General features: G+C 43.9%; 1 protein-coding gene across 3 annotated transcripts in view; it reads right to left on the bottom strand.

Annotated features, from left to right (window-relative positions):
- The window catches only part of ephb2 (EPH receptor B2), a 127433-nt gene that overhangs the window by 38251 nt on the left and 74673 nt on the right, over nt 1-14509 (bottom strand). For all 3 annotated transcript variants that reach the window (XR_004416526.1, XM_033047937.1, XM_033047938.1), the window contains exons 4-7: nt 12949-13104; nt 10961-11296; nt 6180-6304; nt 2590-2752 (exon numbers count right to left, since the gene is read on the bottom strand). Coding sequence is in view for 2 of the 3 variants with exons in the window: in XM_033047937.1 (XP_032903828.1) it covers nt 2590-2752; nt 6180-6304; nt 10961-11296; nt 12949-13104 (780 nt within the window). In the remaining variant the exon portion in view is untranslated. The remainder of the gene's footprint in view (nt 1-2589; nt 2753-6179; nt 6305-10960; nt 11297-12948; nt 13105-14509) is intronic.

Raw genomic sequence — 14509 nt, 5'->3', positions numbered from 1 at the left:
ACGTTCACTAAAGAAAGAGGGCATCTCATGTTCTAGAATGGAAAGCTTATCTTGGAAGCAGCTACGGCGAAGATGGAGAAATTGAGAGTTGGGGTTAACGTCTAGATAACTGTGCGAGTCAATAGGTTTGTAGTAGGCATCATTTGATAGTCTGTCCCCTGTGATGGAGAGAGACATCAAGAAAGGGGAGCAGTATCAGAGATGGGCTAAGTGAATTTGAAGGCACAGTGGAAGTTAGTGGTAAAGTTAATGAAATCAATGAGTTCTGCATGGGTGCAGGGGCAGCCCTGATGCAATAGTTCAAATTGCAAACTTGGTATATGGTGCTAATATACATTTGGAACATAGATTGTTCAACTTAACCAACAAAAAGGCAAGCATAGATGTGGCCCATGCGAGTGCCCTTGGATACACCTTTAAATTGAAGAAAGTAAAGGGCCTGTCCCACTTTTGCACCATTTGCGCGTCACGCAGATGGCGCACGAAGATTTTGTACATCCCAAAATCCTGGGGCGCCACGCAAGACCGCTCGTCACTGCCTACGTCATCACGCACCAGGCACGCGTAATGTGCATCATGCGCGCATCACGAGAATGCTGTCAAAACTGGAGAAATGTAGTTACGAGGAGAAAATGTTGAGGATGGGGCTGTTTGCATTGTAACAAAGGAGTCAAAGGGGAAGACACAAAGAAAACAGATGTTAGAAACTTGATAATAAAGTACTGGAGTAACTCGGGTCAAGCAGCATCTGAGAGAAAATGGATTGGCGACGATTTGGATCAGGAGCCTTCTTCAGACAGAGGGGAAATTTAATCGGGGTGTGTACAATTACTGGAGGCTCTGTTAGGTTAAGCAGATGGGATTTATTTACTCTGGCAGAGATGATCATAAATAAAGTGTTTAGTTTTATATTAATTGGTAGCAGGATTAGTGAAGAGGAGAAAATCATATTTTCTGGAACTCAGTCTGAAAGGATAGACCAGGCTGATATCTCTAAAAACATATTTTAAAGAACCATACAGACTGGATAGTCAGGTCGATTAATGGCCCAAATCTGACCAGCATGGATAGGATGGGCCAAATGTGCTTGCATTTATGAAATGCTTCAATTCATTAATACAGGGTTGGTCATTGATAGGATGAGGATTTCAAAGTGTCACAGTTTTCCTGCTACGTGGAGTTGAGACACATTATGGATCTGTCCACTGTGCTGAAGATAGACAGAAAATGCTGGAGTAACTCAGCGGGACAGGCAGCATCTCTGGAGAGAAGGAATGGGTGACGTTTGGGGTCGAGACCCTTCGTTGAGCTGTTAGGCTATTCTGAACCCATACAAATTTGCATGATTCTCTCTTCTACACTGAATGGGACCATCTCCACAATGACTCTTTTGTGGTCACTCCTACTAAAATTACCAAAGACAGATGATTCAGTGACTGAATAATCAGCAAGGAAGCGGTGAAATATGTTATCCTCGTTCAACATTCCCCACAAAGAGTACACTCAGCGCCTCCTTTAAATTGTCTTCAACATGGATAAGCACTGGTTCATCTGCAGAAGATCATTGATCAATATTGATCAGCAAGAGATTTTCTTAGCTTGTTTGACTTGATGCCATGAGGCTATATGGATTCAGACAAATGTTTTCTAACAATTTTATTCTTAAGGAAATCAGCAATATTCAGTCCTTCTTTAACATAAAATATACTCTGTAAACCTTTCCATGAATTACACCCCATTTTATCTTTTCAAGTATCCAAGTCTTACGGATCTGCCGGGGTGACATTTGTTCTCAAATATTCTCTGATTTCTTAATTTGTGCCTGCTTTATAAACAGTGTTCTGTCCCTAACTGTATCCTCTTATTCCTTACCTCAAACCAAAGTGATTCAAATTTCTGAATGAGAGTTGGAAATATTCAACAAAGTGGTAGAGACAATGATGACTTCAGAATGACAGTCATTTCTCAACGGAAGGTGTCTGTCTGCACATGATGGATACAAATGCTGACCAGGCTCAATCTACATCTCTGATGCCCAGTGAAATGCATCACTGCTGCAGGAGAGTAGCAACACGGGGCCAATGAGCTGGTAATGCCACCTTCCACTAGCTGCCTGATTCTGTCTCCCAACCATGGCTTTAATTGATAGCGATCCTGTTCAGATGAGCTACATCGCTCTAAGATAGACATCAAACACCTATTCCTTTGAACATGTAAATGTAAGTTAGAGTAAATTACTATTTCATAGAAAGGAAAACTAATAGGCAATAAGCTCCACCACAACAATTTTGTAATCTTTGACATGAAGTGTTAATTTTGTTTCTTTTCCCACAGATGCAGCCTGACCTGCTGAGTATTTTTTTTTTAAGCAATTTATGTTTTTAGTTTCTTTTGTAGGGCGTTGTCAGATTTCGAATGTTTGGAATCAGTCAGGTAGACAATAGACAATAGATAATAGGTGCAGGAGCAGGCTATTCGGCCCTTCGAGCCAGCACTGCCATTCAATGTGATCATGGCTGGTCATGTGATCATGAATATAGCCCCTCAGCATCACTTTTCCCATCTGAGGTGCAGCAGGTGCCCGTTTACCTTCTGTCATTGTCTGAAAATACATCTTCCCACTGTACTGCCCAAAGCCGGCCACCGTCCTTGCTCGTACTTGGAAGACGTAGATGGTGCCAGCAAGAAGGTCGTTGATGGTGGCAGTGTTGGTCTGGCTCTTCACCGTTGTGGAGTTGTAATCCGACTCATCCTACGTAAAGAAGAAAGCCCTTTCAGCTCGATATACATTCATTCGGAGGCGCATGGAACAGTTACAGTGGTTATCAGCCCATCGCGTCCACGCTGGCTACCCTCAATGTAACTCACTAGTTCTATCCTCTAGCCCCTTCTCTGTTGTCTTGCAAATCTTTCTCCACTGAAGGAGGCAACATATGTTTAGGATTGAGTGCATGAAACAGTGCTCTGAACTTGCCTTTTTAGTGAAGCATCTGTCATAATCAAGATAGATCAAGTCCAAGGCCACAAAGTCATTCTTGTATTTCCTCAACCAAATCTCTGCTTCTGGAATTGACATCCTCTAAATTCTCCTTGTGACCAGCTCTATCTTTCAGACACCAGAAAATATCTAACTATTTATTGCCCACCAGAAGATTTACAGAGCTGATGCTGTCCCGAATAAAAGTCTAAGATAGATACAAAAAGCTGGAGTAACTCAACGGGTCAAGCAGCATCTCTGGAGAGAAGGAATGGATAATGTTTCGGGTTGAGACCCTTCTTCAGACCAAATAAAAGTCTGCTGCATTGTAATCGTTTACGGTGAATGTTTATTCTTGAGACACATTTGAACTTTAATCCAACACTCTCTGCTGGTATTTGAGGTTAAAATTGACACAGACCTGCCTTCCTCTGAAATCAACAAATCTTATTATCTCCAGAGATCCCAATGATGACATCTGTCTTCACTGCAGGAATGATTGGCTGAACGATGGCTGTTTTTGCTTCAATCTACCCCTACCTTTGATGGCTGGCCTTTCAAATAGGATCTTGATCTGTGTAAATAATGAGAAGAGGGAGCTCTGCCTCACTTTCATAATTTCACACACATTGTCGCCTTCATTCTTTCCCCAGTGTAGGTATGAAGGAAGGTGAGCTATCTGGCCAGTGTCACAAACTCCTGATCACACATCACACATACTGCCGAACACACTCAATTTCCGTGGACAATCTCTTTGCTGTTTACTGATTTATGGACAGGTTCAGCAGGCTTTTGACAGTGTGAATGGTTCATACAGTCCATTCCTCCATCTTCCTCACATCATTCTTCCCAAAAAGCTTCATACTGCTGTGTTCCAGTTTTAGTTTGAGGCAAACTGTTGAACAATGCCCTTGAAACCATAGCTGTGCCATCGGGTTCCGTGTGTCAGCATTCATCAGCTCGATGTTGATCCTGCACGAGGGGAACATTTCCTCTTCGGTGGCCTTTCCCATTCACTGAGGATGCCTCGAAGTTCGACCCCAACTCGTTAATATTCAGCCTTCACTGGGAGAGAGACCCTGTGCTCGTTTGACTGTATCTCCACTGCCTGGATCAAAGTCAATGCTTGTTTTGAAATCCAGCCTGCTCTCACTGAGTAAGCTTGTTAGGGTAGGCACACCTGTGATTCCAAAAATCCTCGAGCTTGTGCCTTCTCCAAACATGAACCAGGCTTGGAGTACTCAGCAATCTGTTTTCACCCTCATCACCAGCTATTATAACAGCATCATTCAGGATCTGCACACACTGAGGAAACAACATTCACAGTTCTTTATCAACAGGAGCCTCTCAAATTGCAAAGCTGTTTTATTTTTGTGTCGCTCTGCAACCACTAGAGGGGGGTAAAGAATAAGAGCAGAACCAATCAAAGTCCTCACTCTCCATTGCATAACTTTCAATGTCTTCTCTTCTTCTCTGTCTCGCCTTCTCTTTCTCTCCCTTCCCCTGCCTTCCGCTACTCCATCTCCAGTGAATGTTTCCCAGCAGTTTCACGGCCACAAGAGTTGGACATGGCACAGCAACTTGGTGTCCCCAAAGTCATCATGTCAGGTAGGTGCTAACATAATTCTAGCAGCTTTTAATGTGGACTGTTGAGGAGGGTGAATGGGGAGTTGGACGTCTGACAGAAGTGATGTGGTGGGAGGTGGGGGGGGGATGCAGGTTGGGGGGGGGGGGGGGGGGGGGGGAGGTGGGGAGGGAGGGGCAGTGGGACTTGCCAAACAGCCCAGAGTGAGATTTTCAATGCCTGGGGCTACGTGACAGGATGGATGGGAAATACAGAAGATCCTTAACAGTACTTACATTTTTTTAAACTTTGATATACTTTTTCCAAAAGCATTTCACTCACAATTTCTTCTTCTTATTAACACTGAGAACTCTAATATGCTGGCACCTCACACCAAGTACTCTATTACATATAGATGTTCATTTACAACATTCGATCAGAAGTTGAAGTCTCCTCTTTATTAAAAGCAAATTGCCCCGAATGTGCAAGTTATGCAGAGCTCTGTCTTTTGAAGGGTTCGACTCAATTTCCCGCACAAGACCAGCCCTTCGGGAACTGAGCCATGACATTCTCTGTCGCAATTCATCCTGATGTGGCTGTCAATTGGCCATCATCTTTCACACGCTTGACAATGTCACCCACAAGTACGAGCCAGGGCTCACTGACAAATGGTGTGAGATTAGGATAGAAGAGCGCTCACTGACAAAAAAAGGGGCTGAAAGGTTTCACTGCTCATTCATAGTAAAACAACAGAGTGAACAACTCGGTAAGTCAAGGACCGGACCTGACTTAAAGGAGCCAATATCACAGCATCATTTGTTATCCTCACTAACTCCTGTATATTTTATGCAGAGAGGCTGCCCTTCGGCAGACAGGGAGCTCTGATAATTATCACAGCACCTTAGGGCGGCCACGGTGGCGCAGCGGTAGAGTTGCTGCCTTACAGCGCTTGCAGCGCCAGAGACCCGGGTTCGATCCCAACTAGGGGTGCTGTCTGCACGGAGTTTGTACGTTCTCCCGGTGACCGCATGGGTTTTCTCCGAGATCTTCAGTTTCCTCCCACAGTCCAAAGACATACAGGTATATAATTGGCTTGGTGTATATGTTAATTGTCCCTAGTGTGTGCAGTGTTAACGTGTGGGGATCGCTGGTCGGTGCAGACTCCGCGCTGTATGGGGATCGCTGGTCGTTTCCACGCTGTATCTCGAAAATCTAAAACAAAAAAAAAGCACCTCTTGACAAGATGATGCCAGTCGTGGTCCCATTCATTGCTGTGCAGGAGGTCAGATCCATTGGCTCCACAGCAACAAAGAACCCCCCTATCTTGCTCCAGTTTCCCTCCCTTTTTCATTCTTTCACTGAAATCCCTTCTTTCATTTTGCGGACTGTGGCCCCAACCACGGGAGAATAAAGAGATAAAGAGTGAAGGAGATTAGACTTCATTGCCTTCCATCGCAGTGAGGAATGTCGGGAATCTGCTGTGGTGGATGTTTATGTTAGATATGTGTCTCGTTGCTTTTTCTTCTACGACTGTATAGAGTTTCACCGTACCTTAATTAGCACACGTGACAATAAAATAGCTTTGAACCTTTGAGGATTGTCAATTTTAAGTATTTCCATAACTCCGAGATTCCATACCTTCTCGTAGTACTGGAGCTCATAGTCCAGGATGATTCCATTGGGCTGGTCAGGTTGGGCCCAGGACAGCGTCACACCATCCACCGTGCGGCTCACTTGGTGCATGAATGAAATCGGAGATGGCGCTGTAACAGAAAACAAAGAGTTTGTCCAACCAGCTGAAGAATGTGCGGTCTGAACACTCATGGACCGCCTTCCTACACATGAACACATTCACACACAGTGACATCCACTCAATGATGATGATGTATAGCTAGCTAAAGTAACATTTCATCAATTACACTCACGTACACACTGCAGATATTCCTCAGAGGCATTAAGCACCTAGAAATTAGATTTTGCTCTTTATTGGTACACGGAACATATGCTGCGCATGGTGCTAATGGCCAAATGGATCCCCTGTCATGTTGCACACTGAGTCCAATGCATGTCAGTCAGAGAGGAAACTTTAAAGCCCCTGTCCCACTTAGTGACTTTTTAGGCTGTCGCCTCATGGTCGTGGCGTGACGATGGCTGACGCCTGTGTTGTCGTGAGCTGTCTACGCAAGTGTCGTCATTTTTTCTTGGCGCCGATGGATTTTGAAATGTTCAAAACCTTGCGGCGACAGTGGGCTTGACATTGCCTGACGTTGTCTGTCGTCTCCTGTCGTAGGTGCTGTTGTAGGTTGTCGCCAGGATGCCCCCAGATGATTTAAATTCACAGCTTAAAGTCAACTGTGTCGTAGGATTCTTTCTTAATGTTTTTCAAATTAAATAATGCTACTCTTAATATAAAGTAAAATGTTAATAATAATATAACATGACAAGAAGCTTCAAAATAATTACTTATAGTATTATAATGTCTAAATGTTACAGATTACACAGCCCTAAATACCTTAGAGCTTCTACCTGTTAAATAATTATATCCTGAGATCTCTTCCAATTATATTCCTGAGATCTCTTCCATAGAAACTTGGAAAATAGAAGCAGGAGTAGGCCATTTGGCCCTACAAGCCAGCACGCCATTCAATATGACCATGGCTGATCATCCAAAATCAGTACCCCGTTCCTGCTTTTCCCCCATATCCCTTGATTCCGTTAGTCCTAAGAGCTCTATCTAACTCTCTCTTGAAAACATCCAGTGAATTGTCCTCCACTGCTTTCCACAGATTCACAACTCTCTGGGTGAAAATGTTTTTCCTCATCTCAGTCCTAAATGGCCTACCCTTTATTCTTAAACTGTGATCCCTGGTTCTGGACTCCCCCAACATCTGAAATCCAAGTCTGATGCTGCACATAGCACACCTTGATGTCGGGCATGATTTGTGATGGACTTCTTCCTGGTTTGTCCACAATATCAGACTCCTTACAGTAGGAAACACTTATCCTAATGACATTTGACTGATGCAGATTCCTGCCTTTGGCATGGTTCCCTCTGCACTTCATGTCTTCTTTATGACACCATGCCCCCTCCACAATTAGACCTCCATTATCAACTTTCACAGAAAGATTGCTTTGGTAGATTGGAGTAGAATCAGCATCACTAGAACTTCTTACACTGAAAGTCCACATATAGCCAGAGGAAATTACATTGTGTTCTTCAGTTAAATGTGTTTGTGAAAGACAAACCACTTCCTTGCAGATTTTTTTTTTTTCAGATTCTGTTTTTCTTAACACTGGTTTCAAAGAAAACTCCCCTTGTTCTCATGGCATGATAAATAAAGTTTTAATTAACTTTTGATCAACATTGGTCACGCCGGCAGAGGTAAATTACACATCTCCTCAAATGTTGCCACCTGCATTGCATTTCCTAATGCCATATCTTAAACATGTGGTGCCCAGGTCTGGACACAAGACTCCAGGTGTGAGGCACCAGGATTTTTTTTATAAAGATTCATTATATCTTCCTCACACTAATACTGTCTGACATGTACTCTGAAGCCGGTTGTTCTTTTAAACACTTTCTCACCATGTTCTGTCACATTCAATGAACCTTTCACACATGTCCTGATATCCCATTGTGCATCTCTTACAGAATCATTCTCCATAGTTTACACTGCTAGTTCCCACTCTTCACTCCAAAAAGTTCAGCAAACCACCTACACAAGCCCCCACAGCCCCTGGCTACCCTGTGACCCCCAATTCTGAGGCTGATAGCAAAGCATCCTTCAGTGGGTGAATGCATCAGGCCCAAACGGCATACCTGGCCAAGTACTAAAGACCTGTGCAGAGTAGTCATGGACATCTTGTTTCTGTGATATGAGGCTCCCATCAGCTTCACAAAGGACATCTATCATTTCAGTACCCAAGAGGAGCACAGTGTTCTCCTTCAATGGCGACCATCTGGTAATACTTACATCCATAGTGAAGCGGTGTTGAATCCATGGAATTCATTGTGACTGAAGGATGTGGAGGCCAAGTCAATGGATATTTATACGGCAAAGATTGATACATTCTTGATTAGTATGGGTGTCAGAGGTTATAGGGAGAAGGCAGGAGCATGGGGTTAGGAGGGAGAGATGGTGGTTCCCTCCCACATTCCAAAGACGAGCAGGTTTGTTGGTTATTTGGATTCTGTAAATTGTCCTTGGTGAGGAGAATAGCACTAATGCATTTTTATTCCATAGAAAGGTAGAATGAATGTATAATTTATGAATAATTTATATTTTAGTGTGTGTCTATGTACCTGTAATACTGCTGCAAGCAAGATTTTCATTCTGTACCTCACAATACAATTTACATATGATAATAAACATGACTTGACTTGTATTCCTGAGCAGTCAAGTTTCATCTGCCACCCATTCCATCACCCTGACTTCTAAATATTCTCCTCACAGTTCTTCTTCCTGCTGATTCTGAAACTGTGTGCTGTATACACATGTCAAAACCATAAATATGTATGAAGTGGCGGGATCACTGAACAGTGAGCAATATGTGATCAGTGGGTAAATAGTCTTCAATGGAACATGAAAGGAACCATGGATACAAGGAGCCCTATTGTTGGTGACATTAGAGATGGCAAAGGCTAGAATCTTGAGCGCAAAGACAGTTGATTTGGCAACAGAGGTTAGAAATGAAAAGGTTGATAGAGGGTTGAAGTTACTGGTAGATGGTATCCAAGACGAGGAGCAGTTTAGTTTTAGAGATACAGCGCGGAAACAGGCCCTTTGGCCCACCGTGACAGCACCGACCAATGATCCCCGCACATTAACACTACCCTACACACACTAGGGACAAGTTTACATTTATACCAAGCCAATTAACCTACAAACCTTTATGTCTTTGGAGTGTGGGTGGGAACCGATCTCAGAGAAAACCCACGCATGTCACGGGGAGAATATACAAACTCCGTACAGACAAGCACCCCTGGTCACCGTCAGGGTTAAACCTGGGTCTCTTGCGCTGTAAAGCAGCAGTTCTACCGCTACGCCACCGTGTTGCCCGTTGGAGATGGGAGAAAAGGTCATCAGTCGGGCATGGAAGCAGAGAGGCGACAGAAGAGTTCAACATCTTGGGAAGCTCAGAACTCAATGTGGTGTGGATGCAAGGAAGCAAAAATGAGGCAAAAATACCCGCCTCAGCTGTCTGTCAGGTTTATTTTACCTTGTAGAAGGTTTCTAACAGGCAATAAATACTCACAGACGTTATAAAACTATTAGAACAGTATGGTGGAGTCATGGTAGAGCTACTACCTTACAGCACCAGAGACTCGGGTTCGATCCTGACTACAGGTGCTTGTCTGTATGGAGTTTGTACGTTCTGCCCATGACCTGCATGGGTTTTCTCTGAGATCTTCAGTTTCCTCCCACACTCCAAAGATGTACGAGTTTGTAGGTGAATTGGCTTGGTGTAAATGTAAAAATTGTCCCTAGTGTGTGTGGGGTAGTGTTCATGTGCAGGGATCGCCGTTCGGCGCGGACTTGGTGGGCCGAACAGTCTGTTTCCACGCTGTTTCTCTAAACTAAACTAAACTGAAGAAAACTATTAAAATTACCATCAAATTAAAACATTTAAAATGCAGTATTTAAGAAATGAAGTTTTAAATAAATAATGAATAAGTATGCAACAGTTTTTCCCTTTCAATTAAATCAGAGGAGAGGCATCCTACGTCTGATCCATCCTGATTATTGGTGCACATTCCCAACCACAACTGCGCACATACTCTCTTGTTGAACTCAAGTGGCAGAGCAGGTCATGGAAATGCTCCCTGCAAACTCAGCCCCATTGTGGCAATCATTCTAGGAAGATCGTGCCACACAATGCCATGATGAGGAATTGCTGCGGTCGTTTGACAAAAAATTGTGTGTGTGTGTGTGTGTACGTGCGTGCGCAGTTTTTAGTTAGTTTAGAGATACAGCATGGAAACAGGCCCTTCGGCCTACCAAGTCTGCACCGACCAATGATCACCCATATACTAGTTCTATGTTATCCCAACTTCGCATCCTACACACTAGGGGCAATTTACAGAAGCCAATTAACCTGTAAACCTGCATGTCTTATGGAATGTAGGAGAAAACCGTAGGCACCCGGAGAAAACCCACACGGTCACAGGGAGAAGTACAAACGTCATACAGACAGCACCCACAGTCAGGATCAATTGAATTGAATTTCCTTTATTGTCATTCAGACCTTTCAGTCTGAACGAAATTTGATCAAACCCAGGTCTCGGGCGCTGCAAGGCAGCAACTCTACCGCTGCGCCACTGATTATTTCCTCTTTCTATAATCACAGAGGCAGGAATTATTCACCAGTGCTAATTCATACTGCTTGCCAAAAAGACTCGAAAATAGCAAAATTCTTACCAGCCTGATTGGTGGTGATATTGACAGACGCAAAGCTGGGGGAGTAAGGACTTTGATCGGACACTCCATTCACAGCCTGGATCTCAAAGGTATACTGTTTGTGTGCCAGCAGGTCGCTGATGTAAACACGAGGCTCAGCCAGACCAAGCTGACGCGGGACAAACTGCACATTATCCCCACATCGCATGCAGGTGGCACGCCCGCGACTGCAACTCTTACAGATCACATTGTAAACCACATCTTCCCTGCCTCCTGCCTCCCGAGGAGACATCCATTCCAAGTTCAGGGACGTTTCGTTTACACTGGAAATAACAGTCTGAGGTGCTGAGGGTGTGGCTAGGAAAAAATAAATGCAACACATAAGGCTCATAAGACTTACAAGACAAATTACTGAAATAAGTTACCAATTCAATGGCATTTAACATATTTTTCCTCTTTAAGGATGCAGTCACTGTATAATCTGAGATGTGCTAATAGTAATCATTACATGCTTTTGTACAGAGATGTGTGTTAATAGGGTGGCACGGTTGGGCAGCGGTAGAGTTGCTGCCTTACAGTGCCAGAGGCCAGGGTTTGATCCTGACTACAAGTGCTCTCTGTGTGGAGTTTGTACGTTCTCCCCGTGACCAGGTGGGTTTTCATCCGGTTCTCCCATACTCCACAGATTTGTAGGTTAATTGGCTTTGGTAAAGATTGTAAATTGGCCCTAGTGTGTAGGATAGTGCTAGTGCACAGGGATCACTGGTCGGCGTGGACTCAGTAGGCCGAAGGGCCTGTTTCTGCACTTTATCTCTGAACTGGAAGCGAGAAAAGAAACAGTACAAATCTGGTCCAGCAACAGATGACCTAAGGAAGGTGGTTCCCTGGTAGACTGATTGTAGGAGAGACGTCCCAATAGCCGATTGTTGGCTAGACACAAGTATCTTTTATCTTACATTGCCATGGTCATCAATCCCAGCGCACATTTCTTTACAATAAAGTTTATCTGCCAAGAGTAAGCCCATTCTGCCAACCTGTTTATTAACTGCTCTCCTTCATTGTCGTCCTCTTGGCATTTCACAATACTGACAAGTTTTGTGTTATCTGCAAATTTAAAAACTGGCTCCCACCCAAAATCCAGGTCAGTAACATAGATCATATCTGTGAAAATAAGCAACGATCCTAACACCAATCCCTAGGGAATGCCAATCGTATTCTAGCAATATTTAAGGATGTACTGGCATTGGAGACAGCCCTGAACGAATTCACTTGGCTGGTTTATGGGATGAGCGGATTGGATTTCCCCTTCATGTCATGCCTAGTTAGATTGGATGTTGAGAGGATGTTTCCAGTAGTGGGAGAATCTAGGCACAGCGTCAAAATAGAAAGAATCAGTGTGGAAACAGACCCTTTAGCTCCCCCAGGCCCACACCAATCATCAATCAGCCATTCATACTATGCTATCCTGCTTTCACATTCACTCGTTTCACACTATGGGGCAGTTCGGAGGCCTATTAACCGACCAACTCACCGGAGCACCCGGAGGAAACCCATGTGGTCATAGAGTCGTACAGAATGGTCCGAGGTTCTTCTGCCAACCTTGTCCATGCTCAACAAATGCCCATCTAAGCTATTCCTCTTTGGGCAATATATCGCTCAAACGTTCCTATCCATGATCCTGTCCAAGTGTCTTTTAAATGTTGTTATTGTACCTGCCTCAGCCACCTCCTCTGGCAGTTTGTTCCTTATACCCAACTCCCTGGTCACAGGGAGAATGTGCAAACTCCACACAAATAGCAGCCAAGGTCAGACCTTGAATCCAGACCTCTGGCATTGTGAACCGCGCCATTGTCTCTTCTTAGTTCAAATCTTCCACATTGATGGGTCTGCGTTGATTGCGATCTCTGTGTCTCTACATTTGAACTACTTTATCTACCCTGTTTGCCTCTGCATGTTTTCCCAGGTCTGCATCTCACTTACACACTGAAATGTTGTTATAGTGAACTTACTGGTGCAGGGCATGTCATGTGGATCAGAGTCGGAACGATAGTATCCATTCCGGCAGACACAGTTTGTGGACCCTTTGCTGCTTGTCCGGCTGTTGACTGGACAGTTCAAGCAGACGTCATCTCCTAGGAGTGGCTTGAATGATCCTGATGGACAGGCTGAAAAGCAAGGAGAAAGGCAAGATATGAACAGGAAGTGTGAGGGGACTGTAATGGAAGAGGGAAGTAGGAGGAAGGAGGGGAACTAGTTTGGTTTAGTTTAGTGTCACGTGTACCGAGGTACAGTAAAAAAAAACATTTTTTGTGAACACTGAGGCTGCCCTGAGCTAAATAACCTACAGCCAGGAGGCATGGTGACACTACAGACAGGGTCTGGATGGGGGAGAAGAACAACTAAGTGAGGGAGCGCAGGGAGAAGAGTGGAGGAGAAGAACTAAAGTGGAGTGGAAGGATAGTGTTTATTTAGCGATACAGCGCGAAAACAGGCCCTTCCGCCAAACGAGTCCGCACCGACCAGCGATCCCCGCACTTCAACACAACCCTACATACACACACTAGGGGCAATTTACACTTAAACCAAGTATATAAACCCAAGCCAATTAACCTACAAACCTGTACGTTTTTGGAGTGTGGGATGAAACCGAAGATCTCGGACAAACCACGTGGTCACAGAGAGAACGTACAAACACCATACAGACAGCACCCGAAGTCAGGATTGAACTCGGGACTCTGGCGCTGCAAGCGCTGTAAGGCAGCAACTCTACCCGCTGCTTCACCATGCCACCCACATTGAGAAAAGGAAGGGGAATGAAAGGACATGAGAGAGAAAGGAAGGGGGAGGAGGAAGGGAATGGATGAGAAAAGATGACCCAATACTCCAAATGCAACCTCACCAACATCTTGTTTAACTGTAATGTAACATTCCAACTTCCATACTCAATGTTTTGAATGATGAAGGCCAATGTACCCAAAGCCTTCTTAACCACCCTATATACTTGCGACGCACTTTTGTGAGACTATGTACCTGCACTCCTAGATCCTTCTGATCATCATCCACTCCACAGCACCTTGCTGTTCACTATGATGATCCTGCCCTGGTTTGACTTCCTGAAATTCAATGCCTCACACTTATCTGCATTAAGCTTCATTAACCATTTCTCAGCTCACTTGCCCAACTGCTCAAGATTTCCCTGTAATTTTTGATAAGGCAAGGCAAGGCAAGGCAAGGCAACTTTATTTATATAGCACATTTCATACACGAGGCAGACTCAAAGTGCTTCACATAAAAACATGTCATACAATAAATGAAATAATAAAATGAAATAAAATAGAAGAACTAAAAGAAAAGAAAAGCAAAATTAAAAATGCATTATAAAAAGTGCAAAAGTTAAAAGTGCAATGTAGTTAAGATTTAGCTGAAAACTAAAGTAAACATAAAAGTTTTCAGTCTTGTTTTAAAAGTGGTCAAAGTTGAGGCAAGTCTTAAATCTTCAGGAAGTTTATTCCAGCTATTTGATGCATAGTAACTAAATCCTGCTTTCCCATGTTTTGTATTTACTCTGGG

The sequence above is a fragment of the Amblyraja radiata genome, chromosome 31 (genome assembly GCF_010909765.2).
Source record: "Amblyraja radiata isolate CabotCenter1 chromosome 31, sAmbRad1.1.pri, whole genome shotgun sequence".
Lineage (NCBI taxonomy): Eukaryota > Metazoa > Chordata > Chondrichthyes > Rajiformes > Rajidae > Amblyraja > Amblyraja radiata.
Note: the sequence above shows the minus strand (reverse complement) of the source record. Positions and strands in the feature narration are given on the sequence as shown.